This window comes from Netta rufina (genome assembly GCF_964035555.1).
Source record: "Netta rufina genome assembly, chromosome: 1".
Lineage (NCBI taxonomy): Eukaryota > Metazoa > Chordata > Aves > Anseriformes > Anatidae > Netta > Netta rufina.
In genome coordinates, this window is record NC_140123.1 from 162,248,657 (window position 1) to 162,274,693 (window position 26,037).

The window sequence follows — 26,037 nt, forward strand, 5'->3', positions numbered from 1 at the left end:
TTGTATAATGTGACGCAATAAACTTTAAAATAAATTATGCATATGAAATATTTGCTGTTTGGTGTTCATGATTTTTTTTCTGTTTCCCTTATTTGTTCAGAAAGCAAACAGACCAGTTGAGTAGAAGCAAAAGTAAATGCAAACCTAAAAGGGCCAGGATCCATCACTGCCTTCTCTCTGTGAATCCTTTGTGTATTTACATAGTCAATTATTGTTTCTGTTGTGTATTTAGTTCACTTTTTAATGTTCCTACTTGCTTTTTCTCTTGACCCTGACAGATGCCACATGTAATTTGGACAGTGTGGAGGGCTCCTACTCCCATGGAATTAATTGGCTTGGCCATCCTTCATTTCATTGTTGGTTGAGTTTTTAGCTGGGAGAGATGAAGGATCAAGGTGCAGGAGCATGATGGAGACATTGAGAATTGTCTTGCTGCTTTTACACAAGGCCCTGGCTCTGTGTCCAACTAGCTGAGGACAGTGTATAATCCCAGAGAAAATATTATTCAAAATTAACTGTTTTAATTAGTGATGCCAATTAAAGTAACAAGCATATAGAAAAAAAAAAGCAAAGCAGGAAGAGTCACTTCTTGGCTCTGCAGCAATCATGGGAGGTGAACTAACAAGAAAAGGGATAGTTACCAGGGTCATCTGCAATGTTTAAAAATGTTTGCCTCTTACAGCAAGGTATTTTCCCCAGTAAAAACTCATTTTGTAGACCCACAGATATCAACTAGCCCAAACTTTCACTTCATACCAAAATTAGAGTTAAATGAAGTGCTCAAAAAAAGTAACTTCAAGCAATGACTTATGTGTTTTCTCTGTTTTAATAAATTATGTGAATTCAAAGTACTGAGGAAAAACTCTGTGACACTACATTTTTTTCTTAAGTAGGATAATCAGCAAGATTAGTCTTCTCTCCATGAACAGAACAGGTAGAAGCCACAGGTCACGCAGGATAGTTTAAGGCAGTATTGACTACAGTGCAAACAGGGATCTCAGCACAGAGTGGTGCAACATAGGCCATACTGATGCTGTTCAATAAAACAGCAATCAGTCACCCTCCTGAGGAGCAGGTTCAGATGGGATTTCAGCATGTGGGTTGGGAGAGCTGTAGCCATACCAGGTGGCACATAAACCAAGGGCTTGCAATAGGCTTCTCTTTTGTCCATGGCTTACTATGTGTCACTAAGCAGAGACACACAGAGGGACACCAGTCCTTTTCACCACATTTTGGTTCTCTGTAGCAGAGTGGAAATACCATTACTTACTCTTGATCAGATCTGTGGGATGCAAATACCTGGTAACTACAAATTATTTTACTCCAAGGCTCAAAAACTATTTTGCAGCACAAAGTGCAGTATCAGTTTTTGTCATGAAGTCAAGGCACAAGGCTGCATGAGCTGCACTTAACCATTCAATGTTTGGAAAGCATAGGCAGTTCATTCACTCAGTGGGCTAGTTGTCTCAGGGAGACTAGGACAGTCCCAGAACAGAGGCCTCTGTCCTGAATCCCAGAAGACTTTAAACAGCATGCTATTGATCATCTCAGAACAGATCTTAGATATGGGGACACAAGATGTAACACCAGGTATTTATCCTGCTTGCTGGGATTTATTCTGCTTGCCCTTCTGCACAGTGTTCTGACACTAACCTGGTCACAGCACTGCAGCAGAGGAATGAGAGACAAGGGGATGGCCCGAAATTCTTCATTGGATTGTGCAAGTGCATGTTTCAGGAGGCAGAGAGGAAGCCTGCCTTCATCACGTCATTTTGCACTGGGTTAGCTGATGGAGATGTGCTCCTAGTGGCAAGCCGTGCACGGTCTATCTGGTCTGTACTCCTCTAGGAGAGGTCTGCTCCCATTTTTAATTCCTAATGTTTTCTGATCTTGTCAGCTCATCTTACACAGGAGATCACCAAATGCCCACTGTCACTGGGGCACAGAACAGATTAAGAGCTAAAGGGCCCAAATTGGCATAGATAAACTAGCACTGAGTCAAACCCCAAATTATAGCAGCTCAGCACAGGGTACAACTGCAGCATAACTTCTAGAGAGTGTTTAAGACACACAGTCAGTGTTTGATTTAAATCTCAAGCATGACAGCTTTATAAGCTTCACAGCTTGGCTTTCCTGCAATTACTTTTATTACCCAATTTGGTTCCATTGCTGTAGACAAGTTTTGAACACCTACATATACCCGTAGCAGAAACTCTGCAGTGCAAAAACAACACAGTGGGTCAAATAGTCTGGTCCCTGTTGTACCAGAAAGCAGATAGGACAAGGAAGCTATGGTGGTTTTTACTCTTCCAAGCCAGAAGTACATGGTCAAGGAGGAATGTGCTGTTGAGCTCCTCTTGGCAGCCCCACCAGAGGATGAGCCATCCAGTACCCTGCAGCCACGGACAAGATTTTATCAAACTACAGCCTATGTAATCCCTTCCTTACCTGGGGACTGCACAGTGGACTCTGCTCATGACAAAACAACATACTCTGGCCTGATCTGTCCCAGTCTTGCAACTGAATCCCGTGAATGACAACAGGGACTGCACGAACACAAATGGCTATAGCGGGTTTCAGCTCACAGCCCCACACATAACGGCAGTGGCAACTGCAGGTGCAGCCTTCTCTCTTGCCCAGTACAGGAAAGAGGGCCATCTTCTTCCATTTACATCTTTGCTACAGTACACCCAGTCCAGTACAAGAGTGGTCTTTGGCCAGCAAGTGGTTCTGCTACATGGCACTGAATAAAAAGCCCAGATAGCTCACTTTATCATGAGGGCCAGCTCTGGAAGGGGAAGACAAGGCAGAAGAGTCAGTCAGGGAGTAAAGAGCAAGATATTAGTGATGCTTGCTTTCACCCATCTCCAAAGACACTCTTGTAGCTTCCAACAGTGAGCACACAGGAGTAGATGCAGGTAACCAAAGAATGAGTGGCTTAATGAAAGCAAATATATAGGACAAAACCAGCAAAATAAATATGCTGTCAGGATCAGTTCTGCAAAGCAACCAGATGGAGATAAGCACATCTCCTGTGCTACAAAAGAAGATCCACTGTTTCTTTCAATCTGATGCACCCTGCAATGATCCTACAGTACCTACCTCCTTGTACTTCCAATGACTTTAAAAAAAAAAAAAAAAGGAGAACTAGCATGTCTGATGGAACAGTGCTCTTCCCAAATAAAAAATTTACCCCAAGAGTGAACTGAAATTCAAAGCAGCTATTTTCCAGGAGGCTCAAGAATATCAGGTAAATATTTCACATTGAACCATCACCTTAAGCCCTGTCACCAAGATCCAGAGTGAGAGAGAGAGCAGCAGGAAAGACCTGATTCCTTTCTTGACTCACGTCAAGGTTGTGCAAGGGTAACAGTACCACGAAGCTCAGCAGACTCCTGCCTGTAACCCGGCAGGGCTGGTAACTGACCCAGCACAGGAACGTCAGCAGTGCTTCACGTCAACAAAACTGTCCTCGAGGGCTGACATGGCCCCATGTCATATGTGAAGGCCATTGACTTTGTTCTTATCGCTTGCTACATCCATTTCGATGTGGCTGAAAGCAGGGTTGTCAGTTCCTTCGGCTGCGTTAGTAGATGTTTTCCAGCTCAACACTACCACTTTCTCTGCCTAAAAAAGAAAAGACAAAAGCCATTTTGGGAAGTGGAAGAAATAGTTTTCCTCTGTTTGACCTGTAGGAAGCAGAGTCAGGCCCGATTTACAGAAGGCCTTGCAGGAAAATGCATGTCAGTTGCTGACAGAGCATAGTTATTCATTGCAGCAGCTGGTATTTTTCTAAGGGTATGGAAAATTTCTTATTGCATAAGATGCTAGTTGTGTAAAATGTTCTTGTCCTGTAAAGCATCTAAAGCATTTTTGGGTGTGCAAAGTTTTAATTGCTGTTTTCAAGTCTGGTGTTCTGTCACCACCACGTCCCTGAGCTATTGGATCCCAACCCTTGGTCCTTGCCCTATCTTTGACATGAAAAGAAAATTAACATGCATCATTGCTTTGATGCTCGATCTTCACTAATCATAATGAGATGTTGAGCTCTCCATGTGCAGAAAGTTGCTTAGTTTTATTTTTCAGTTTATTCTCAGTAATTAACTTTCTGCGCTAGTGGTGATGCCAACCACTTGCTACCCAGGCAGACACTTGTTTCTGACTCCACACAGAAACTAGCTGTGAACATTAGCTTCCATATGTTTGGTGGTTTTTCTTCTTTTTTCAGAAGACATCAGAGTTTAGTCATTAGTTTGACTAAAATAGATGAGATCATACTAAAAGGTTTTATTTTCATGGGGAGAAACACTTTGCAAACTGGACCATCTTAAAAATATGACCATTAGCCATACTACAGTATTCAAAAAACACTGAGCAAATCCAAACTTGCATGCTCAGCATCCTGATAGCACTACCTGAAGGGTTATTTCTAGTTTATTTTAAAAACTGTATTATGTTAGCGTTTCTAAGGGATGTTATTCTGCTCTACCCAATTTCTCCCCTTTTCTTGTATCATAGGGAGGGAGGGAGGAAATAGATACACTGTCTATCTAGAAATGCTTTTGCTCAAACAGTAGCTGATCTTGAAAAAAAAAAAAAAAAAAAGAATTTAGAGAACAAGTTTACAAACAAAGGAAGCTTTGCTGAGTCCAACATGTGCCTTGGATCAGCTTCCAAAAGACTAGTGAGGGAGTATTTTGGCAGAAACCTGGAGAACAACTGTCCCTTTTATCTCAGCTGCTACTCTGTTGTTACTGAAGTCAAGCTGTGGCCAAACACAGCTTCCCTGCCTGTTCTAGCTGCTTTTCTCTCACCTGCCTTGTGCTGTGCTCCTGCCTAAAAGCATCAGGTGCTATTCATCCTGGTGGGAAAAGATAAACCAAGGATTGCTTGCCTTTGTCCACAGGAGGAGAGATTACTTGAAATTAGAGGATGCATAAATAACTACACTTACTGTATCCGATTTAGACCGTGAGAAGTTGGAAAGGAAATCTTCTTTGGTCAGCAGGAATTTACGGTCTGTGTTCTGCTTCAGTCCTCCTAAAAAATAGGCAGATTTCAATCAGCCAATTTTACACATGTGAATGATGTGTCAGAGCCCAGCTATGGGCACCAAGCCAGATGAGCAGGACAGTCATGCAAAAAAAGCCATCAAGCAGTCACGGGCTGGATGTTACTTTCCTTAGGGATCATTTCTTTACAATGAAGTGTCCCCTGCATCTTTCAAAGTATGAAATGATCTTCAGGATCTACTTGAAATGCCTCAGCCCCTCTTCAGAGTTTTCTAGGTCCTCCCCAGGTTTCTGTATGCAAAAATATGTAAAATGCTGAGACAACCATCCAAGGAGGGTAGGGGATTAGTTGGATAGTTGGATGTTTGGGCACTTTTAGTGCAGGGAAGATGAACTGCTGTGTGAGTATGTGCGTGGGAAAGAGAGGAGAGGTAGGTACTGGGAATTATCTCTATCACCTGGGAATTAAATGGAATCTTGTTCCACAAAGACCAGGGCGATGTTGAGTTGGTTCTCTGGAGTTTCTATTTCTTGGGCTGAGGAATTCTCATCTGGATTTACTGAGTTACTCTGATTTTGCACTTTGTTTTATGGTCCAATAGAGAGGCTTTCAGTGGAGTGACTATGGGTGACCTGATCCCAAGCTAGTAAGAAATGAAATTTGTCTACAAGCATCACTGCCAGAGCTCAACCTTGCCTTTGCAGAAAGAAGCATGTCAGTGAGGGAACTAAGGACAGGACGGAGGGAAGAAAGGGGATCAAATCCTCCAGCAGCCTGTGAGGAAAAGAAAATGGCAGAAGTGTATCTTGTGTTTACTAGTTGTAAGGCACAAGGAATGTACTGGAAGCCGATCTGTCTGCTGAGTTTGGAGTTTTGTAGTCCTGAAGAAAAATAGAATTCATCTCTGAAGTAGTTATAGGTCAGGCTAGTAGGTCTGAATTCTAACAGCACCAAAGTCTGATGAGTGATGTAGCAGGAATCTGACCAGGAGTAGTGGGGACAGCTGTGAGAGCAGCTAATTTTGTGCTATTTCTGCCATGCACAATGCAGATGACAAGTGCAGTTTGCATCTCACTTAGCTGCAAGAGCAGAAAGGCCACAAGCTGGAACTGGAGTCCCTGGTCTCATTCGTTGCTTTTACCTCTTCACAAGTAGTACAGGACAACTGAGAAAGGAGTTAACATTGACATGCACACAGTCTGCAACTCTGCTACATGCATGGGAAATGTGGTGAAAAGCATGCACTGTACAGGTGCATGCTTGAGTGCTTTGAACTCACTTAAAGTAAAACTGTTTTTGTCTTCTAGAAGAAGCATGGGTGTATCTCCTTGCTTTAAGTTGCTGCCATGTTCAGGGACTACCCTCCAACCTCAGACCCTGCTGGGATCTAACAGAACAGGAAAGACAGATAGAGTTTTTTGACCCTTGGGTTAAAAAACTGCTAAAACTTCTTTCTCCTCAGAAATTTAAAGTAATCTTTCCTGTGATTAGAGACCAAGCATAGGATTCAGAAGGCCTGAGAAGAGGAAATGTAAGTTAGGATGGGAGCCTTTATGCAACAGAACATGCAACAGCTGGAAGGGACCCACAAGGCTCAGCAATTCCAACTCCTGGCTTCACACAGGACTACCTAAAAATTAAACCATTTGTTTGAGTGTTGTCCAAATGCTTCTTGAACTCCAGCAGGCTCAGTGCTGTGACCACTTCCCCAGGTAACCTGTTGCAGTGCTCAGCCACCTTCTTGGTGAAGAACCTTTTCCTAATATCCAGCCTTTGCAGTACAGTCACCGGCACTGAGTGCGGAAATGGCAGTTCTCCATTTGGTCATCTTAGTGTGAAACAGGTCTAAGACTTATGTTCAACCTCAGCAGTGGAACTAGTACCTGTTAGGAGGCTGATAATCATTCCCACAACTATCGTGATAAGTGTCCCAAGTGTGCTGAAGTAGAGATAGGACAAGGAATACCAGCGGTCTGCCAGGACAGGCCTGAAAAAGAGCAGGAAAAAAATTAACCTCTGCTTTCTTCTTCCAGGCAACCTGAAAATGTTGTCTGTTTCCAGACAGAGTATAATAAAGAGCTACTTTCTGAATGAAATGAGCCGGTACTCTTAGTACTGTACCTCCAAACAATAAAAAGTGCATTGAAAATCTGTTACAAAACTTGCAGAAGTGCTCTCACAGGGGAGGAGACTGGTCAATGCAGTAGGCAACATGGGACCGAGCAGGTAAAACAGGACAGTCTTGTCTCTGCTCAGAATCTAGTGCAGAGCTGAGCACTCCAGCTATCCAGACGAGGGGGTACCATCTTTAGAATGTGCTGTATTATTTAAAGAAAAAAATATGGTAGGACATCAGCCATGTGCTGCTCTAAACAGACAGAAATAATAGGGCAATTCTCACACTTCATTTTACATCTTGTTTTGGTCACCTTGACGGTGTGCTCTGTTGCCTTCCTACAGCCACGAGTCATGCTGGAGGTCTTGTGTCAGAGGTAGTCTGTCAGACTGGATATTGGGCACCTGTGTGTGCACCAGGGTATCCATTGCTGATTATATGGTGCTCTGAAGTATAATGACTAAGAATCTCTAGAAGTATGTTTGTTTAGCTCCTGTTCCAGCTGTTCCCTGTATTATCATTTGTAATTTTTATGTTTAATTGTGAGTGCCCAAAGACAGACATGCAGCAACTGCAGAGGGAAGAAAACCCCTTATATTTTTCCCATTACACCAATCATAGTCTCTCCTGAAGTAACCCAAATGCTAGGCAGATGTTTATGTTGTTTTACATCAAACACATGCTGCAGATATCGCAGATGAGGAACCTGTATACCTTTCGGGAGCTTGTGTGCTGAAAATTGTTGTTAATGGATTTGCTGTTGATGTAGTCAGATTGCTTGAAATGGATATATTACAGCCATCAGTTGAGAGGGGCAGTGGCAAAGTCCTCTCTGGGAGTGGAGGATAAATCTGAGAACCAATTCCAACCCAAAGAGAAACAACGAAGCCAGTGACAAGACCCACAAATGCACCCTGCAAAACAGAAAATGAAACTTGGACTTACAAGGAATGCAGAAGTATACATAAAACAACATCAACAACAAAAACAAGATAAGTAAGAAACACTTAAAATAATCTAAACTGAAAGCTACATACGAAAAATAAACAGTTGGGGAGAACTGGGAATTTACTTCATTTAACTTTTGAGGAGTACAATGTTTGCTTGTGGCTCCTGAACATATCACTTTTTATTTTGCCACTGTGAATTTATAATCAAGGGACAACTTTGGGTTGTTTGGTATGGGGAAAAAGCTGGTTTATTTGAGGCCCTCCTTAAATGACTACAAAAGCATTTTCCCTTTTTCCTCATGTGATTTGTTTTTGCAAGAGTCTCTTCTGGATGGGTTTGCTGGGTGACAGCTAGTGATTCTTTTTGCAGCATATACTTAAAATTCACAACTGTAAAAACGTAAAGGTTAGTGACTAGCAAATCTTACTAAATAACAATCCTCTCAGACTGACCCATGGACCATACTCCCAGAGTTGGTCAAATACATTTTTGATGGAGTAGCCATTTCCTCTGGAAATGCTGATATCATGATACTGAAGCACTCTAGCAGAGCAATCCAATTGAGCCTGTCATTTAAAGAGGTTCATCACTTCAAGGTGGAAAGTGAGAAAGGGTAAAGATCCACATGGAAATTATTAAAGACATATGTGCTGCCCAAGACAAAATTATTGGGGGTGGAGGGGGGAGGACATAGCCAAAATTATCAATTAATTTTGGTCCAACAGGGTTTTAAATTTGTACTTACAATTCCATTTGCAAAGGAGCAGAGGATTCCCAAGGCAAAAAGTCCTAAAAGGGGGCCACCAACCATGCCAAAAATGCTGAGTGCTGCCTATGGAAGGAAGAGAGTCTATTCAGTGCTGTGCAGGGAAAGTTAAAGCTTCCAACAGGTCAAGAAGGGAAGCTGGTAAGAAGGAAATTATGGGTTTTTAATTGTCCTTCTCAGCTGGCAGGACTTTGTATAGTGACATGGGTGCTCAGCGTGGAAGCTTAGGCTGTTTGAGGCCACTAACAAACAAAGAATGAAGATTAATCTCATAATGGTATCCAGCAATTATTTCCTTACACAATTCATTCTGGATTATTCAATGCAGGCGTGAAAAAGCAGCCTGACACTCACCTGCAGCAAGGCTCCCATGAGAGATGCCAGCGCAGCCATAGCGATGCAGACTCCACCATAAAACAGGCCTGTGTGGGAAAGGCAGAATGATGTGCAGAATGATCTGACAAAATGCCCACAGATGGAGAAATGCTTCCTTCTAACCCAGCAGGGCCCTGACATCCCCAAAACAAACCTGCTAGCATCTTTTTTGTTTTGTTTTGTTTTTTCCTAAAAGAGCCCAAATGGCCAGTTTTCTGTTTGCATTAAAAGGAAATGATGCAAACGTGACAAAATCCTATTCCTGTATATTACTAAAGATTATTTAAGCACTTGATCCTAAATGGATTGATCCATATGGATTAGCCATCACGCCAATACCCCATGCATTGTTCACATTTCTCAGCTTATCTCCTGTGATGTGGTTCTTATTTTGAATGAATAAATTTGCTTTTCTTTTGAGCAAGAAAGTGATTGATGGCAGATTACCGGGAGCTGGCAGTGTGACAAAGAACATCCTGGGCTACCAGGACATAGCCCCTCTTGCCAGCACCCACAACACTGGCTCATTTGTTTCCTCCACCTCCACCCCTGTCGAGTTACACTGCAAAAGGGTGCAAGCAATAGGTTAATCCCACTGCTAATGTGATAGCTCAGGCAGCTCATGACAATACTGGAGCAATAATGTTGGAGAAACTGCTCTTAGGTGAAAATATTTCATATTTGGCACCTGTCACCGCTCTGCTGTGCTCTGTGGTAGGGGCTATGACACTGTGCTGGGACTGTGTTTTTTCACACCTATTACACATGCTGTCTTGGGCCACACCTGCAGCTGGTATCAGGCTGTACAACCAGCAGAGACAGCAAATGTACGTCAGAGATGTAAGCCATCTGCTCAGCCCAGTTTTGACCCTCTTCCCTAAGGAAGGTCATTAAACACAAGCACTTATCAGACTGCGGGTCTGAGGGTACATCAGGGAAGATGTGAAGTTGTTCATTCTCTGGAGTGCTGTAGTTCACATATCGCTCTGTTCACAAGGTTTGTTACAAAACTGTTTCCTGTGCTTCTAGGTTTTAACAGATTAAAGAAAAATAGCACCTATTTTAATCCAAGACATTTGGTTCTGTACTATTGTAGATCAATATTGAATATATAGACAGTCTGGCTTTACTGCTTAAACATCAAATGATGGATTTTTTCTTTTTTTCTTTAGAAATAGCTTGTTCCCCATTCTGCATAAAACTTGCACTGATGATCTCTGCTCCCCCAGGTAATGAAGCAACGTAGTCCTACTGGTCTGAATGCACTTGCTCTTGCCTTATGCTGCCATAAGTGATATCTGAATCAAGCCCTCACTTTGCAAAGCAAAAGTGGAAAAGATTTTCCAGACATACTCATCCCCATGGAAATCCATGACAGCTTCTTTTCAGAGAGCGATCTGAAGTGCGGCCTAACAAGGTCTTCAACAGTCACAGCAGCCAGAGCATTGATGCTGGAGGACACTGTGCTATAGAACACAAGATTTATACATTTCTTTTTTATCTTAAATGCTGAAATCACAGATAACAGATGGATTACTAGGCTGAGAGAAACCGCTGCTGTCTAGAATGGTGTCAGAGAACAAATGCAACCACTGTATTGGTTGAAATGACTTATTGCTGCAGGTGATGCAGTTAATAGCTTACAAAAATCATTTAAAATAATTGCTCTTAGTGAAGACAAGGCAAATCTTAATGAAAAGATGGGGCTGGAGAAGTCAATGAAAATATCTGTTACATGTGGTATAATGCTATAAACATTACTGTAGCTATGTTGTACAATTACATGTTTATAATATTTAAGAATTCCTACAGCAGAGGGGCTTTAAAGCACGGAGATACAGGGCTTGTTAGCTCTGTACATCACCTATGATTAACTATTTCTTCATGCTGTTAGTACGGAACTCCAAACAGCTTTGAGTCTTAGGACCTCAGAGCACTGCTATTGAACACTATGAATTTGTAAGATGCAACAACAAACAGCTCATAGTGCTTTTCTTAAAGAACAAGGAAATGAAATGCAGAAGTTTTAGGATAAATGCAACTTTAACATGAACAAAAGAAAAAGAAAAGAAAAAAAGTCATTAGAATCCAACTTACCTTAATGTCCCACTGTAGGCACTAGCTACAAAAAGCCCTGGCATTCCTGGAAAATCCTTGAAAATATCCAGCACTAGGTAAGGCATTAGCTGAAAAAATTAAGAGTGTAAGAATTATTACTATCTTGTAATTTTTCTTTTTTTCCTGTATTATTTTTTTATAACCTTCTCACTGGCATTCTGCCTAGCTCTTCTAATTTTGAATGTCCCATTTTGCACTAGTTATTGGTTTTCTACAAAGAAAACGATTTTTAAAACATCCACTTGAGACACAGACAAGTCTGTTAAGACAACCTAGCAGAGGTGAGCATATCCAATGATGACAGTATAGGTAACTAGCACTGACCAGCAGGTAGTCTGGATTGTACTTCACTCTATCAATAGATTATTGTATCTGCTGTTGACACCACAAAAATGTTTTCAGATTAAGTCCAATAACTTTAGGGTACCTTAGAACTATTTCCATATTGGAAGCTGTGTGCCATCTGTTGACCTTTGCAAGATCGGAGTGTTGGAAAAAGATACATATTTTAAGATTTTTTGCCTGTGAACCATTTTTTTTTTAACCAACAAGTCAGTCTTGTAGTATCTTACTTCTAGGTTCCACCAAAATAATTTGACTGAAAGGAGGCACCTAAGACTCTTCAGGTATCCATCTTGGCCTTCCATACCTCATCTTACTCTATCCTTAAGTCCTGCCTCCAATACTCCGTTATCTCTGCTCCTTTCCTCGCCTTCCAGCTATTGTCCATGGGGATTTGTCCAGAGCCTGCAATTATCTGAGGCATAAACAAACAAAAAAAAAGATCTGCAGGTCTGTGATAGCCAAGGAGATGCTGGGACTGATGGGTCCTGAAGACAGGTCTGCTGCCTTCTCCAGGTATTCCCTCCCACCATGGTCTAAACTTAATCCCTGTGTTACAGACACACAATATAGACTTGGCATGTCTTCATTCCCATCCTCAAGCTCTTGAACCCACCAGAATGGCTACACATTCTCAGTGGCTGCTTCCTTATCACCCTTCTCAAGGGGAAGGATGCCTCTGCCCCTTGCTACCCACTGAGATACGGGGCTGTACCTGGTCGAGTGCCGACACCTGCTTTGCTGACCAGGGGTCGCATTCCTTGTAGATGGAGTACAGGGACAGTCCGCAGAGCGTTGCACAGACCAGGATTGCCCAGAGACCCACCAGGTTGATGTAGAGGGACCTGTGCCAACATGCATGGACACAACATGTTAGAGTTAGACATCCCCCCATGCTACAATTAAAAGACTGGACCACAAGTCCCCTCCAGAGCCAAGCAAGCAGGTGCCCATGCCTCATGTGGCTGCCCACCTGAACGGGAATCATGGCATGGCTCCATGTGACGTGATTTTGTTCTTGGTAGCAGTCTCAGCACCTGTCCTCTGACAAAGTCTACTCAAGGGATGATGGCAGTGATATCGCAATCCATATACTTCGTCATGTGTACAAGTTTTACTTTACAGGCAGCTGGCAAGAAAACACTTTCCCCCTCACCACGCCCCTTGGCAGAGACAAATCCCAGATAGATTTGCAAGGTGGGGTGCCCCAGATCAAAGTGTTGGGTACCTTTAATCAGCACCACCAATCGTTTGCCTCTGGAGCTGCACTACCACACTTACACAATGCTGGAATCATGCTCATAAAGCAACAAAGTCACCGTTTCCTCCCAGCAAAGCCTCCATGGAAGGCAGCAACAAGGCACGTGTTCCCTTGTCCTGGGACCTGCTTTGGAGCCACTTCCAGCTTCCACTTCCAGAGATCAAGAGGTCTGACCCCAGAACTTCCCCGTTACTAATTTACCCCCTTGGAACCTGACAGAGTCAAAGAATCCCATCCCCTCCCCATGTCCTTCTGGGAGCTACAGCTGACACAGAGACAGAGAAGAAATGTGTGGTTGTGAGCTTCTTTTGCCACACACAACAGGCAACCTCTATGGGTCATGAAAAACAGATCATTCCCCCAGCTGTTCCCCACCCCACAGCCCCCTCCATGAAGGTTTTTCCATTCTACCTATCTCCTGTTCTCAGATGCTTCTCAGCTCTTGTTGACTCCTGGTTCACAAAGCTCTTCAAGTTGTGGCTCACCTAATGTCGTCAGTTCAAGCAAACACACCCAGAGGGAGCCTGGCCTTGGAAAACAGCGTTCCTTTCCAGCAGTGGCCTCCTGGTTATCTGCGTATCATCTGCTGATAGAGATTGAACTGCCTGACAGATCACATAAACTAGACCTGTGCCAACTAAGACCTCTGCTGGGTGGATCCCTGGAGGACCTTTGGTATCTGTGCAAACATATCCATGCCTGCACTGCTGCAGTGGGCCTTTTAGTGCTTTCAGTTTCCAGGAAGGCAAGGAGCATCAGCCTTTGGACTGCTCCAGAGGATCATCAGGATGAATGAAGAAGTAAACATAACTTTATAGACCTTGTCAGGCACTGAAATACATATTTTTAGAAAGCAGTAGTATAGGTTAACTAGATGAGCCAGCAGTTTTATGCCATTGAAAAATTATTGGCAAGCACAATGTAAACTCATAAAAAGACCTATGTAAATAAAGGCTGATTGGATAACACAGAAGGGAAAACTCTGCATTTATGCTTCATATTTGCAATTAGTGCTTATCGAAACACAGCACTAGCAGCACTTTAAATTTCTCTCTATGCTAAGTAGGTAAAAAGTAGTAGTAAAAAAGTAGTAAAAAGTAGTCCCCTTCTTATAGACACATATTGGCTGGATGTCCAGCATCAATTTACCTGAAGCTGTTCCTGCATTGGCATGGCATAATCTACCTTGACATAAGGCACTCAGAAGCTGATACAGATCAAAATTTAACCAATGAGTTAAATCAACGTAAAACTTTTAAATAAATGCAATAGCAGTGTTAGTCTAAAGCCTGTAGTAAAGGTTAGAAAGTCAAGAGAAACACACGAAAGCAAAAGAAATTCTCTGCATCCAGCAATTCCTGTTTTTAAATTGCATCAGTGTCTGACAGTGAAAAGAAAACTGCGTTTTTCATCTGATTTACAGCTCTAGCTCCTGGTACACCCTATGACTAAGCACTGTAGCATAATTATTGTAGCAGGAGGGAGGTGTTCCCATTAATTCTGGATGAGTAACATGAGGTGGAGTTTGGGTGAAGAAGGCACTGTGACTGTGCAAGGCTTATTTTTGGTGGTTGGTTGTTTCAGTCTGTCTCTAAGATTTTAGCACTGCAACATGACAGCTGATGACCTTGAAAAGAAAGTAGAGGAAAATGTGCTGGTAGCCTATATTTTTCTGAAAGTGTACCTCTCCTGCTCTGAGTGCCTGATATTGCTCATATTTAAGCATTATTTGATTTGCCTAGTCACTGTTTGAGGATGACAGCATGTGTTCATACCTATTGGTTTGTTTCTTGAATGGGGCGAAATCTTTTCCCACAGCCTGAGAAAATTCTTACTTTTGTGCCATCATTTAAGGCCTTCCTGCAGCCCACAAGTTGGGACCCATGAAAGAATTACTTCCTCAGATCTGATTTATTATTAAGTAAAGCCTTACAATAAATGCTATGGAGGTGCAAAGCCTTATTATTTTGACCCGATGACACTTGACACTTCTATGTACAGATTAAATGGCAACAAGAGGTGCAGGCCACCAATGTAACTTGCCAGTAGTGTTTAATTATGTTTGCAAATGAACTAGATAATCATCACAGAATGACAGCGTTTACAGCTGTAACAAACCGTAACCATTATACAAAAAGATTTCTCCATGCAAGAGAGGCACAAGAAAGATGCCATGGAGTTCAGCTGCCCACGCCAGCAGGAGATTACTCCAGCAATTAAGGCTGTGCCACCACTAATATGGTATGGGCTGTAGAGTCATAGCATCATAGAATCATTTAGGTTGGAAAAGACCTTCAGGATCATCAAGACCAAACAAATAAATGTGTACTTTTATTCGTAACTCTTGAATCCCATCTAAACCCTCCAGAACCAGACAGCCTCCAATCTTGGTCAAAGCCACTGCAACAGCCCAGAAAATCAGCCCAGAAACTGCCATGGTGCCACATTCCCCTTGGCCACGCTGCCTCTGGGACACCTTCACAAAGAGGGAAGGGAGGGTGCAAGACTGGACCATAGCCCAAAGTAGAGCAGGTGCTTGGGAAGGACAGTCTCACTGGCACACAGATTGGGCACAACGTATGCAGCTGTTCCCCTGTACACAGTCATGCCAGGGGCTGTGAAGAAGCCACATGGTGTGCTGGGAATGTGGCACTGTACACTGGAGATGTGGCTGACGATGAGCACCATAAATGTCTGCAGCACAAATGACAGGAAATAATTTCCATTATTGCCGAAACCAAAAATATTTCAGTTCTAAATTTTACATGATTTTGTGGGCATTTTGCTGACTATATGAAGAGAAAACCTTCATAAAACTCCTTCTCTACCACATATCACTGCATTACAGAATTTAGGGACGAGGCACTGGAACAGGCTGCCCAGGGAAGTGGTGGAGTCACCATCCCTGGAAGTCTTCAAAAGACGTTTAGATGTAGAGCTTAGGGAAATGGTTTAGTGGGGACTGTTAGCGTTAGGTCAGAGGTTGGACTCGATGATCTTGAGGTCTCTTCCAACCTAGAAAATTCTGTGATTCTGTGATTCTGTGACAGTTACAATGTGTATTTATATACTTCTCCTATAAATATACTATATATACTTGGCAATAATTCTTACATCCAGAGTTGTAAACTATGGGAATGACACTGAAGATAAAGGTAAGATAACAGAGTTAGTAAATATACTCTGTTCTAGAATAAAGACTGATCAGAAATATATAAACTCGAAAACAGAACTCTCTGCCAGTGTCCATAATGAATTCCCATTGAAAAAGTCAAGACTATTGAGAAAACAAAATATATGATTCCCCAACAATTTTATCACTGAATAAAACATTCCTACATTTTCTCACATTTACACCCATTGGTATGGAAAAATCTTTTAGGTTTTACTGAGGTAAAATTTCCCCACACTGGTTATATTTAGTAGAGTAGCAATTCAAGATGCTGTCTTAATAAGGCTTCAGCACAAGTAAGTACTATATTATTTGGTCTTTAGGTTGCATATAAACTTAATGCAGCTATTTGTATGCATTAATAGTGGCACAGTGAAACAGTCTGGCAGAAAGCTGAACGTTAGAGTCATTTATATGTAATTCAAATATCTGCATTTATTGTGATGATTTGTCTTGTACCTGGTCCACAAAGCAGAAAGCAAAAGTTGTTACCTTTTACAAATAGGTTTTATAGAGGCAAAAAACACTGTTTATAAAAAAGTTTCCCCTATAAAGAACAGTCATTGCTAAATTAAGACATTAAGAGTTACTGTAAACAGACTTACATTTTTGCGTGGAACCTGCTTTTGCATGCAATGTATCTCTGTACTTGGGACTGGTTGACACCATAAATGCCAGTCCATGTGAAGGTTCCACCTATGACAATTGTCCAGAAGGTATGCCTTTGCAAAGGATTAGGATTAAAGCTACAATGAGAGGGGAAAAAGAAAAAAAAAATGAAATGGAACTTGGGGAAAAAAAATGATGGAAAACTCATTATCAGAAGACTTTAATGACTAGGAGAAAAGATTTCCTCTAATTCTAAAATAAACTCTCCTAATTTGGCCTGATTTTGAATATTCTGATATTCCACCTTTACATGAAATCACAGAGAGCAGATTTTAAACTCGGAGCTGAAATCCTGACCTAGTGAAACTCTGGTCTATCCAAAGGTGAATTTTAACTAATTTATTTGCCTATAAACTCTAGTTGTAAGTAGAGCAGTATGATTTCTGTGACTATTGTGATGAAATGAAGTTCCAGTAGAAAGTCTAATATGCCTGCTTATCTAGAAGGACATGAGTCTAACACCAATACAAAGGTGTGTTTGCATGCCCAGCCTTTGTAGACAGAGACTCTGTAAAAAATTTGCTGATTTAGCTCTAAGTGAAGAACAGATTTTAAATGGCATGAATATTTTTTAAATGACACTTTAATAGTGTTATTTAAACATTATAAAGTGCTTCGCTTGGTGAATAATGTAGTATTAATTCACCTATTACACGCTTTTATTCCTTTTCTTTTTCCATCTGTGAATTCTATGACTGGGGGAAGAAGCAATGCTGCATAACACTGCAGTTCAGCCAAAAAGGTTGAACAACCACTGTTTATGAGAAGAAAAAAATATCCTTAGATTAATTATTATTTACTGAAGAACCTGGTAAAGAAAGACCTGATGAATATACCCATTCACATTTGGTGGAATCCAAAATGCGTCCTTAAGACACTTACTTGACAAAGTAAAAAGATTTTGCTCTTCACAGGATTTAGCATGGTGTTAGCCCTAAAATATCTCCATCAAACTACATAAGTTTGTTAAAAATTATGTAAAATTTGGGTCCCAACTCCCCTCCCCACATGGACTCTACTTGTCAGAATAAAAAGGCACAACATCTGCAAGTACAAACTCACTCCCAGAAGTTCAGTCGTCCTCCATGGTAGGAATCATTTACAATGTGTCCAATTCCTTCCTGAACTACCACTGCTCGTATAATCACAGATGAGAATCCAGCAACCATAATTCCAACCTGGAAAACGTCTGTCCACACCACTGCCTTCAGACCTCCCTGCGTGAGGAACAGCACATATCAGATACAACGGGGCAGCCGTGCTCTTGCTTTACACCCACATGCAGCTAAGAGCAATGTTACTATACAGATTATGCATGACAGATTAATTCCGTTTTACCCCTGAACAGAGATAATTCTGTATTGGGATGTTCAGAAATTGCATCCTGCAATCTGTTCAAGACATGCTGGTCTTTCTGTGAGGTGCACTAAAAATTACAGTGGCCATACACATAGGTTAAGCCAGTATTTCCTTTATCATATCCCCTAATTCAGAAGTTCGCTTGTATCAAAAGATTAATGATCAGACTGTGCTCATCTTGCTCATATAGTAAGACTAACTACAGAAGGCACACCATTCACATTTATTAAAATATAAAAAAAAAAAAATATGTCATGGAGGTTTCATTTACACATTTCTAGGCATTTGGTCAACTAGCAGTGATCTAAAGGCCAATCATTTCATAAGGCACTTATTATTTTCAGTGGTTCTTGTCCATAAAAGCCTGGACTATTATGGTTGCAGTGCTTGACAAATTCCGTATCTAAACTCTACAAGACTAGCAGAAAAGTCATAGGAGGATTTTTAGGAAGGAAATCTATCTTTTTGCTGTTATTTCAGCAATAACAGCATTTTGAATATATCAAAACAGAAAAGGTTTGAGTCACACTGTGGCTGCCTTTGCCTCCTGAGAAGTCACTGGGTGAAGTCTCTGTGGCTGCAGCTGTGCTGTGAAATGGGGCAACCCAGTTACTAGGTGACTTTTCAATAAATTCTACATTTGATGTGAATGGTGAGAGGAAAAGACATTTCCCTCAGCTGAAGAGCCAACATACCAATGTGCAGTAGAAAGTGCAGACCACACCAGTTGCCACCACGGCACCCCACAAGTCAAAGCCCGTGACTGAAAAAGAGTGAAAGGACATTAGTACGAGGGAGGCACTGGGGAGACAAAACACTTAAGGTCTATTTTTCACACCAATCTGGTTTCTGCAGACAAATCGAAATAAGTTAAATGCAAAAGTAGAAAGTAATAAAAAAAAAGCAATTAAAAGATTTGCGTGTCTGAACCAGGGGATTCCCGTCAGTGCCTGAGCTTGACACACTCACGTGCTGCCCAGCACGGCTCTGTGGGGCTCCCCAACAGACAGCCCCGGTTAACGGGAAACACGGCAGCAAAGCTCACGGAAAACATTGCTTCTAGCTAGGTCATAGTTTGTTATGGCCTGTAATTACAGGTCAAGTATCAGCATCAAGGACACAAAGCATGTGGGACTCGTACACCAGAGGAGACCAGTGCAGGCAGCGTTGTTTTTTTTCTTCCTTTTTGTTCAACAAACAAGCCAAAAACAAACAAACAAATAGACAAAAAAAAAAAAAAAAAAGAAAAAAAAAAAGATTGTGATTTTCATTCTAGCCAAAACAATTAATTTTTCTATTTTCATTTTGTTATTGGCTTTTCTTGCCAAGTACACAAACTAATTGTGCCTAGTTAAAAGTTTCATTTGGCTCCCTGTGAAAGCTTTTCCCCCATTTAAAAATAAATGTAGCCCATCTTCAAAGCAATAAGTCATTCTGGAACAAAAAATGGCAATAATGCATCCTATCCTGTCCATTCCTTCAAAATATACTTAATTTTTCATGTTTTCTGAGTATAGCCATGACCTAATGACAGCATGAGAGAACTGGAGTAAGTGAGAGCAGATTTTTTTGTTGAGCCACTTCTGTAATTCTTTACAGCCAGGATTAGAGAGCAGGATTACAGCTGGGAGGCTTTCTATCAGTGTTCCCATCAGGATCAACAAATCCTGGAAGACTTCACAGCCAATCCTTCAGCTGTATCTTTTGGTGAGCATTACAAAAAGAAAAGCACGCCAGTGCTATGTGCAGAATAAAACTATAACTTAGAAAACAGTGTAGTACGGTCATCTTACCTTGATTTAGTGCTAACGCTGGAGCATAAATGACAATGCCAGTGTATAAAGTCTAGATGGGGAAAAAAAGATATAAAATGAAAAGAAGAATCGTAAATTCCTGGAAAAGGTGACAGGTTTCTGAGATGGTTTCTCTTCAAGCACTTATCCAGCCTATATTTCCTAAATTCTTAACTGTTGAGAAATAATTTAAACTGTTAGAAGATGTATGTCTGATACTAACCAGCACTGCAGTCTCACAACTTAGTCTGCTTAAAACAAGTACCACAGTGACTCTTAAATACCCAATTCCCCTTCAGTTTTTCCTGGCTCTTATAATTAACTTGTTTTATTGCTTTAAAACTGCAGTCATATTGCAGAAACAAGAGCAAAAGGAAATTGGTTAGGTTTACACATGGTTTGCCAAGGAATCTATTACAATTTATTTTCTCAGTCTTGGGATCAATACGCCTCTCAGTATGCAACTGCAATGCACATGAATAAGAACAAGAAATACAGCATTAGTTAGGCATTATGGATAGCATTATAAGGTTTTACAGTCCTTGATGTAAGATGAAGCCATGCATGATCATCAGCTGATTTTCACCCAATACAGGAAGATATATACAAATCAAAGAGCTGCTCTATCCACTTTTAAGAGCTAAGCGGGATTCATACACTGGTATCCTCTATAATTTCTTCATGTTTATTTTTTAAGTGCCTTTTCACCATTGCCTCGAACTACCAGGACAAGCTCAGCAGTGGCATGGATCTGAGCAATACAGCTTGCAATGAGCAGATGACTTCTGTGAAGGTCAGCGGTCTTGATTCAAGGGATCTAAATTCAGGCTGAGCTGACTTGCATCAGCTTCTCATGATTGAACTCTTTTGATTCCCTGATTTATACCAGTGGGACCCGGGCATGGAAGTGCAGCAGAATCAGAAGTTATCCAGAATTCAGCAAGCTTTTGCCCTTCCTGCAAATATGGAGTCCAACCCAGCTAATCCAGCACAGGATAGCTAACGGGTGGACCACTTGCTGTGGCTTTTGGGCAGGAAAAATCCAGTCCCCGTGGCAGAGCTCTGCCACATGGCCAGCAGCTATGCTGAGGCGAGCCAAGAGGTACAGGGAGTGGTCATGCAGCTGTGGAAAGCAATGAACATGGAGGGTCGGCTGCACGCAGCATTACCACATCACCCTGGCCCCATGCTGCGTGCCTGGTACAAGCACAGGCCAGAAAGGGTGGTGAGACTACCATGGAAGAAGAGATCAGCATCTGCCCCTGTTGATAAGAGATCAACATCTGCTGATGGTGGGAAAACCAGGGAAAGAGCCCACAGCTGCCCATGTGTGTGTGCACGTGCTTGTTTCTCTCTATGCTCTGAGTCCTCTCCAGATTTACACACTCAGCTTGCACGCCCAGAGAGCTCCCAGCCCTGACAAACCTCCCCTCAGGAACAGCTGCATCACTTCATAACCAACAAGTACTGACACTCGTCAAGTGTGTGACTTCTCTCTGTGTGACTTCTGCCCATGCAGTGACCATCAGCGTGGGCTGCTGAATCCCACTCACTAAGAGTCACCACAAGAAAGGGGCTTCCTTGTATGAGACAAATGAGTGCCAGAAGCTTTGAACCATCAGAAATTAGCTTTTATGATGCAAATACGATCACATTTTTGTGTCATTTGAAGCAAGAAAGATAAAACAATCTTTCCATATCTTCATTAATTTTTCAGGTTGTATTGCTACATATCCTTATTATTTTTCTTTTAAACACATGCCAATAGTCACAGAATGGTTAAAATTATACCATTAGGATCTTAGGGAGTTCCCTTTCCTCCCTATTCTTTTAATGATTCAGGTTATTTAAATTGTTAGTGCTGGGCACAGAAAGACAGCTATAGATCATTAGTGAATTTCCTTGTATACATATTTAAGTTGTATAGAATTATTTTTCTGATCTTTACGTGATTACACTTGGTTTGTTCCAACTTACTCAACTGTGATGTCTTCATTTCTGCCCATGAAATACCACCATGATTCATGCATGCTACCACTCCACTTTTCCTATGAATTTGTGTATCCACAAAATCCAGCTAAGCAGCACTGTTTACATAAAAAATTAACATTTCAGTGATCACTATCTTAGTGGTACAACTGTGATTGCCCTAAAACTCCCATAGTGGGTCTTAAAAATACCAAAAAGGTCAACAAGCAGAAGTGTAGCTTGAAAAGCCTTCTAATTCTATATTCATTCTTGCTTTGAATTCCACAAAAGATCCACTTCATAACTGTGAACAGAACATATTTTTCACGCTGGTGTTTCACAGCATCTGGCACATGCTCACTGTACCACTGTGCTCACTTTCAGTGAGACCACTGAAAGCTGTGGTCTCACACTGACTCACCGAACGGGCTGGATACAGCAAACCACACCAAGAAAAGTTGCAGGGACTGCTTTAGTTTGACATTCCCTAAGGCAGTGATTTGCAACTTTTGTTTGCAGACGCCCAGGTTTTTCCCAGCAGTGGTGCAAACCCTTGTACTGCTAGTGACAGGCTCCTGACAGCTTGTTTTCCTTGTCACCTGTCACAGACCCTTGGGAATTAGTCAGACTCCCAGAATCCACAAACCACAGGACAAAAACTGCCGCGGCAGGTAATAAGGACACATTTACATTTTGAACTTGTTGCAGAGGGCAGGCAAACAACTCCTTTACATGCTGTTTCCCTGACATGAAGGGTCACTTGTCTCTTGGCATGGGCGCTGATGCCAAGTGACTGCTCCGGGTGCTCAGCAGTGCCTGGGGAGACCACTGGGGCAGGCAGCCCAGCATCCACTGCATACTTTGGAGCAGAGATTTCTTTGCCTTGCTCCCAGTCACCTGTGCACTGTGATGACTGCGTCAGCTGCTCAGAGAAACAGCCAGCTATGCTGAGCTGGACAGTCCTGGTGGCTACAAGGACCAGAGAACTGCTCTGAGGTTTACTTGCCGTTTGTATAATGAAGAGGACCGTTCCACAGAGCCGCAGGTATTTATTGAATCGAAGCTCTAAATACTGCAAAAGAAAAAACAAATATTTATCAGAACTTGCCATTATTGGCAGGACTACAGTGAAGCACTGAGCAATACAGAAAGGGCATAGTGTTGTTTTGTTTTCATTAATGGACAAAACTTAGTATAATTGTGATGGATATCTCTTTCAACTTCATTTGATATTTCTTCAGACCTCACTGCTAGGTAACCACACGTGAGCAGGTGACATAGACATCAGCTAGTCAGTGACAGAGCCCCCCAAAAGGAAATTGGTGCTACACTGCCTCAGCGCACTCTGCAGGCAGGGAGCTGCGCGCTGGGACTTGGCAAAGACCAGCACCTGCTCTGCACTCTGCAACGTTCATAACGACGTTCCAGCAAACAACAGAACCTGTTTGCATTGTGAAATCAGAGTGAAAAGAAAAACATTACGGTTATGCCTGAGCCTTAGTCGGTTTGGAAACTCCAGCATTACACATATCCATCTAGACTGCTGAGAGAGGGCAGAAGGTCTTCAGTGGCCAGCGGTTTCTTGCTCCACAGTAACCTCACCTTCTGCTGCCCAAGGCAGCTCACCATCTTCTACTAGTAAGTGGAAATTTAGCCTTTCTCAAAACAGGAACCCTCACTTTTTGTCCAGCCTGGGAGCACACAACATCTGAATGAGTTTGTCACACTGTAGGGCAGATTTCGTTCCACCCTCTGTCCTAACAACCCCCTAGGGCATGTGGTGGCACAAAAGGGATCTCCTTTACCTGCCAATCTGTTAATTTGACACAGAAAAAAACTGAAAAATCTAGAGAGCTCACTCATGTGGTGACCATTTAAATTGTGATCTGTAAACATGTTCATGCCAGGAAGCAATCCTGAACCCCCAGATGGACGTAAAAGGTTGTCTGATCTCTGAACTCTGTCCGCAGATAGAATGTGTATCTTTTATAGGTGTGTTACCCTGACTAAACCCTGAGATTATCAGTGAGTTTCTAGTCATAATTAACAGCCTTTAATGAGAAGGGACGTATTTTAAATATCACAAGTGACAAGTCCAAAGATTAGTAGTTTAAAATGCACTGGAAGCCACCAGTTATTTCTGTTGGTGAATTCTTATCTAAATCTACCAACAGAAATCTTGTTTTCAGCCTTCAGTGCTGCAACGCCCCTGCTCAGTGTAATAAAATACAAAAGACCAAAGTAGCTATCCAAGGACTTTCACCTGCACTGATGCTCCTTCCCTAACACCCTCTGTGAGAAAAGCGATTTGCCTCCAAATCTGCAGCTAGGAACCATCTTCCATGCAAGATCAAGAGGTTGCATGGACCTTCTGTGTCAGAAGAAAGCCCTGACCAGATGCTTCCTCGCCCAAAAAGAGTCAGACTCGACCTGTGATGTGTCTTACCACCCCAGATTTCTTTGCACTGCTAGCTGTAGCTAAAACTTACATTCAGGGTTGAAGACCAGTTCAGCCATAGTTTGGTGAAAGCAAAAAAAACTTTGCAGACAGAGTACTTGCTGATCTCACTGTTCAAGGAATGGAAATGACATCTACTGCTGCAGCAGGTGTCTCCCCAAAATCTCTAGGAACAGCACAGACATATACTGTGCCAGTGGGGGACTTTTGTGGCTGCCCCTGAGCTTAGAAGCCTACCTGGAGGGAGCATGAATTGAGAACTCTGGTTGCTAGGTCAGATGCTCTTGATGTTGGATGCACTCTGTATGTTAGATGCTCTTGGTATATTAATTACACATCATTAACCACACGTCACCAACCAAGCTGCACAAGGATTAAACCACCGCTAAACTGAGCACCTGGAGTGAGGAAACAGATCTGGCATGGTGCAAAGCTCCTGAGCTGCAGCAGCAGGGTGAGCATCTCCTCTCTGCAGAGGCCGTGTGGGCAGATCTGGGGACAGAGCGTGTTGCAGCCTGTCCTTGGGAGAGACATGGGATACGGGGCAGCACAGAGTGCGGGGAGCTGGGAAAGAGCGTGAGAGGAGACACAGAGAGAGCAGTGCTGAGAGGGCCCCCAGCTCCCTGAAGGCTGCGGAAAGGCTCCTGCTGCTCCACCTTACCTCGTAGGTGCTGGTAATGCCCAGCCTGTAGAAGACAGGCAGGAAGATCTCGGCACTGCACAGCACCACCAGCGCGTAGGTGATGGCGAAGATGCAGAAGATGGCCCCGTAGCGGTAGATCTCAGCGGGGGTGCCCAGCACCGTGACAGCCGACATGAAGCTGGCGGTGAGGGACAGCGCGACGGGGAGGGCACTCATGCTGCGGCCTCCCATGAGAAAGTCGTTGGAGGTCTTCTGCCCCCCTCCCGCAAACGCGTAGTAGATGCCGATGGCAGCCGACACCAGCAGCATGGCTGCGAAGACCACGTAGTCCCACACGCTGAAGCGCCCCATGCCACCTGCCCTAGCGCCCGACGGCCTGACACAGACCCACAGGGGGCTTCTCCCCGGTGTTGTGTGTGTGTGTGCGTGCGGCGAGAGCCGGGGCCGTGCCGCCGGGACAGCCTTATAGGGCCCGGCGCCCGCTCCTCCCCGCGGCGGTGCGCGCCCCCGCCGAGCAGCAAGGGGCGGCGATCCCGGCGGCCGGGGCACGGCGCAGAGCTCCCGCCCGCCCGGCGGGGCCGTGAGACGGGGAGGCGCGCCCCCGCTGCCCTCCTTCCATCCTTCTTCCCTTCCCTCCTTCCTTCCCTTCTTCCTTCCCCTTTTTCCTTCCCTCAGCCCCCGCAGCCCTCGGGTTTCTGAGGGAAGGCAGCTCGCCCCACGGGGTGGTGTCCCCTAGCTCTCTCCGTTAGGACACGCCACCATCGCCCCACACGAAGACGGCGAGAATATGTTTTATTCCATGCATATTCTCTGGGTTGAGCAATCTGGAAGGTAAGCTGCTAACTGGGATCTGTCGGCAGACCTGCCAAGGCTGTGTGGTAGGGAAGCCCTGCTACCGGCGTTCCGCTCGCGGAAGTGTTGCTCTCGCTCCTCAGCTAAACACAGGTTCAAGAGTCAAAGTGCGCAGGGATATCGCAGATGGGGCTCCCTTTATCTGATCCACAGGGTAATGCACCAAAACCATCTGGGGGTT

General features: G+C 43.1%; 1 protein-coding gene across 1 annotated transcript; it reads right to left on the reverse strand.

Annotated features, from left to right (window-relative positions):
• Positions 1-3,495: 3,495 nt before the first annotated feature.
• SLC5A8 (solute carrier family 5 member 8) lies at positions 3,496-25,355 on the reverse strand (the record flags this gene model as incomplete). Its single annotated transcript, XM_084305976.1, has 15 exons — positions 3,496-3,627; positions 4,955-5,040; positions 6,897-7,000; positions 7,844-8,043; positions 8,826-8,912; positions 9,201-9,268; positions 10,575-10,687; positions 11,319-11,407; positions 12,397-12,526; positions 16,720-16,860; positions 17,846-18,000; positions 18,838-18,905; positions 19,936-19,987; positions 22,910-22,975; positions 25,023-25,355. 15 exons carry the CDS (start codon positions 25,353-25,355, stop codon positions 3,496-3,498), a joined length of 1,824 nt encoding a protein of 607 aa, XP_084162102.1.
• Between the last annotated feature and the right edge of the window lie 682 nt (positions 25,356-26,037).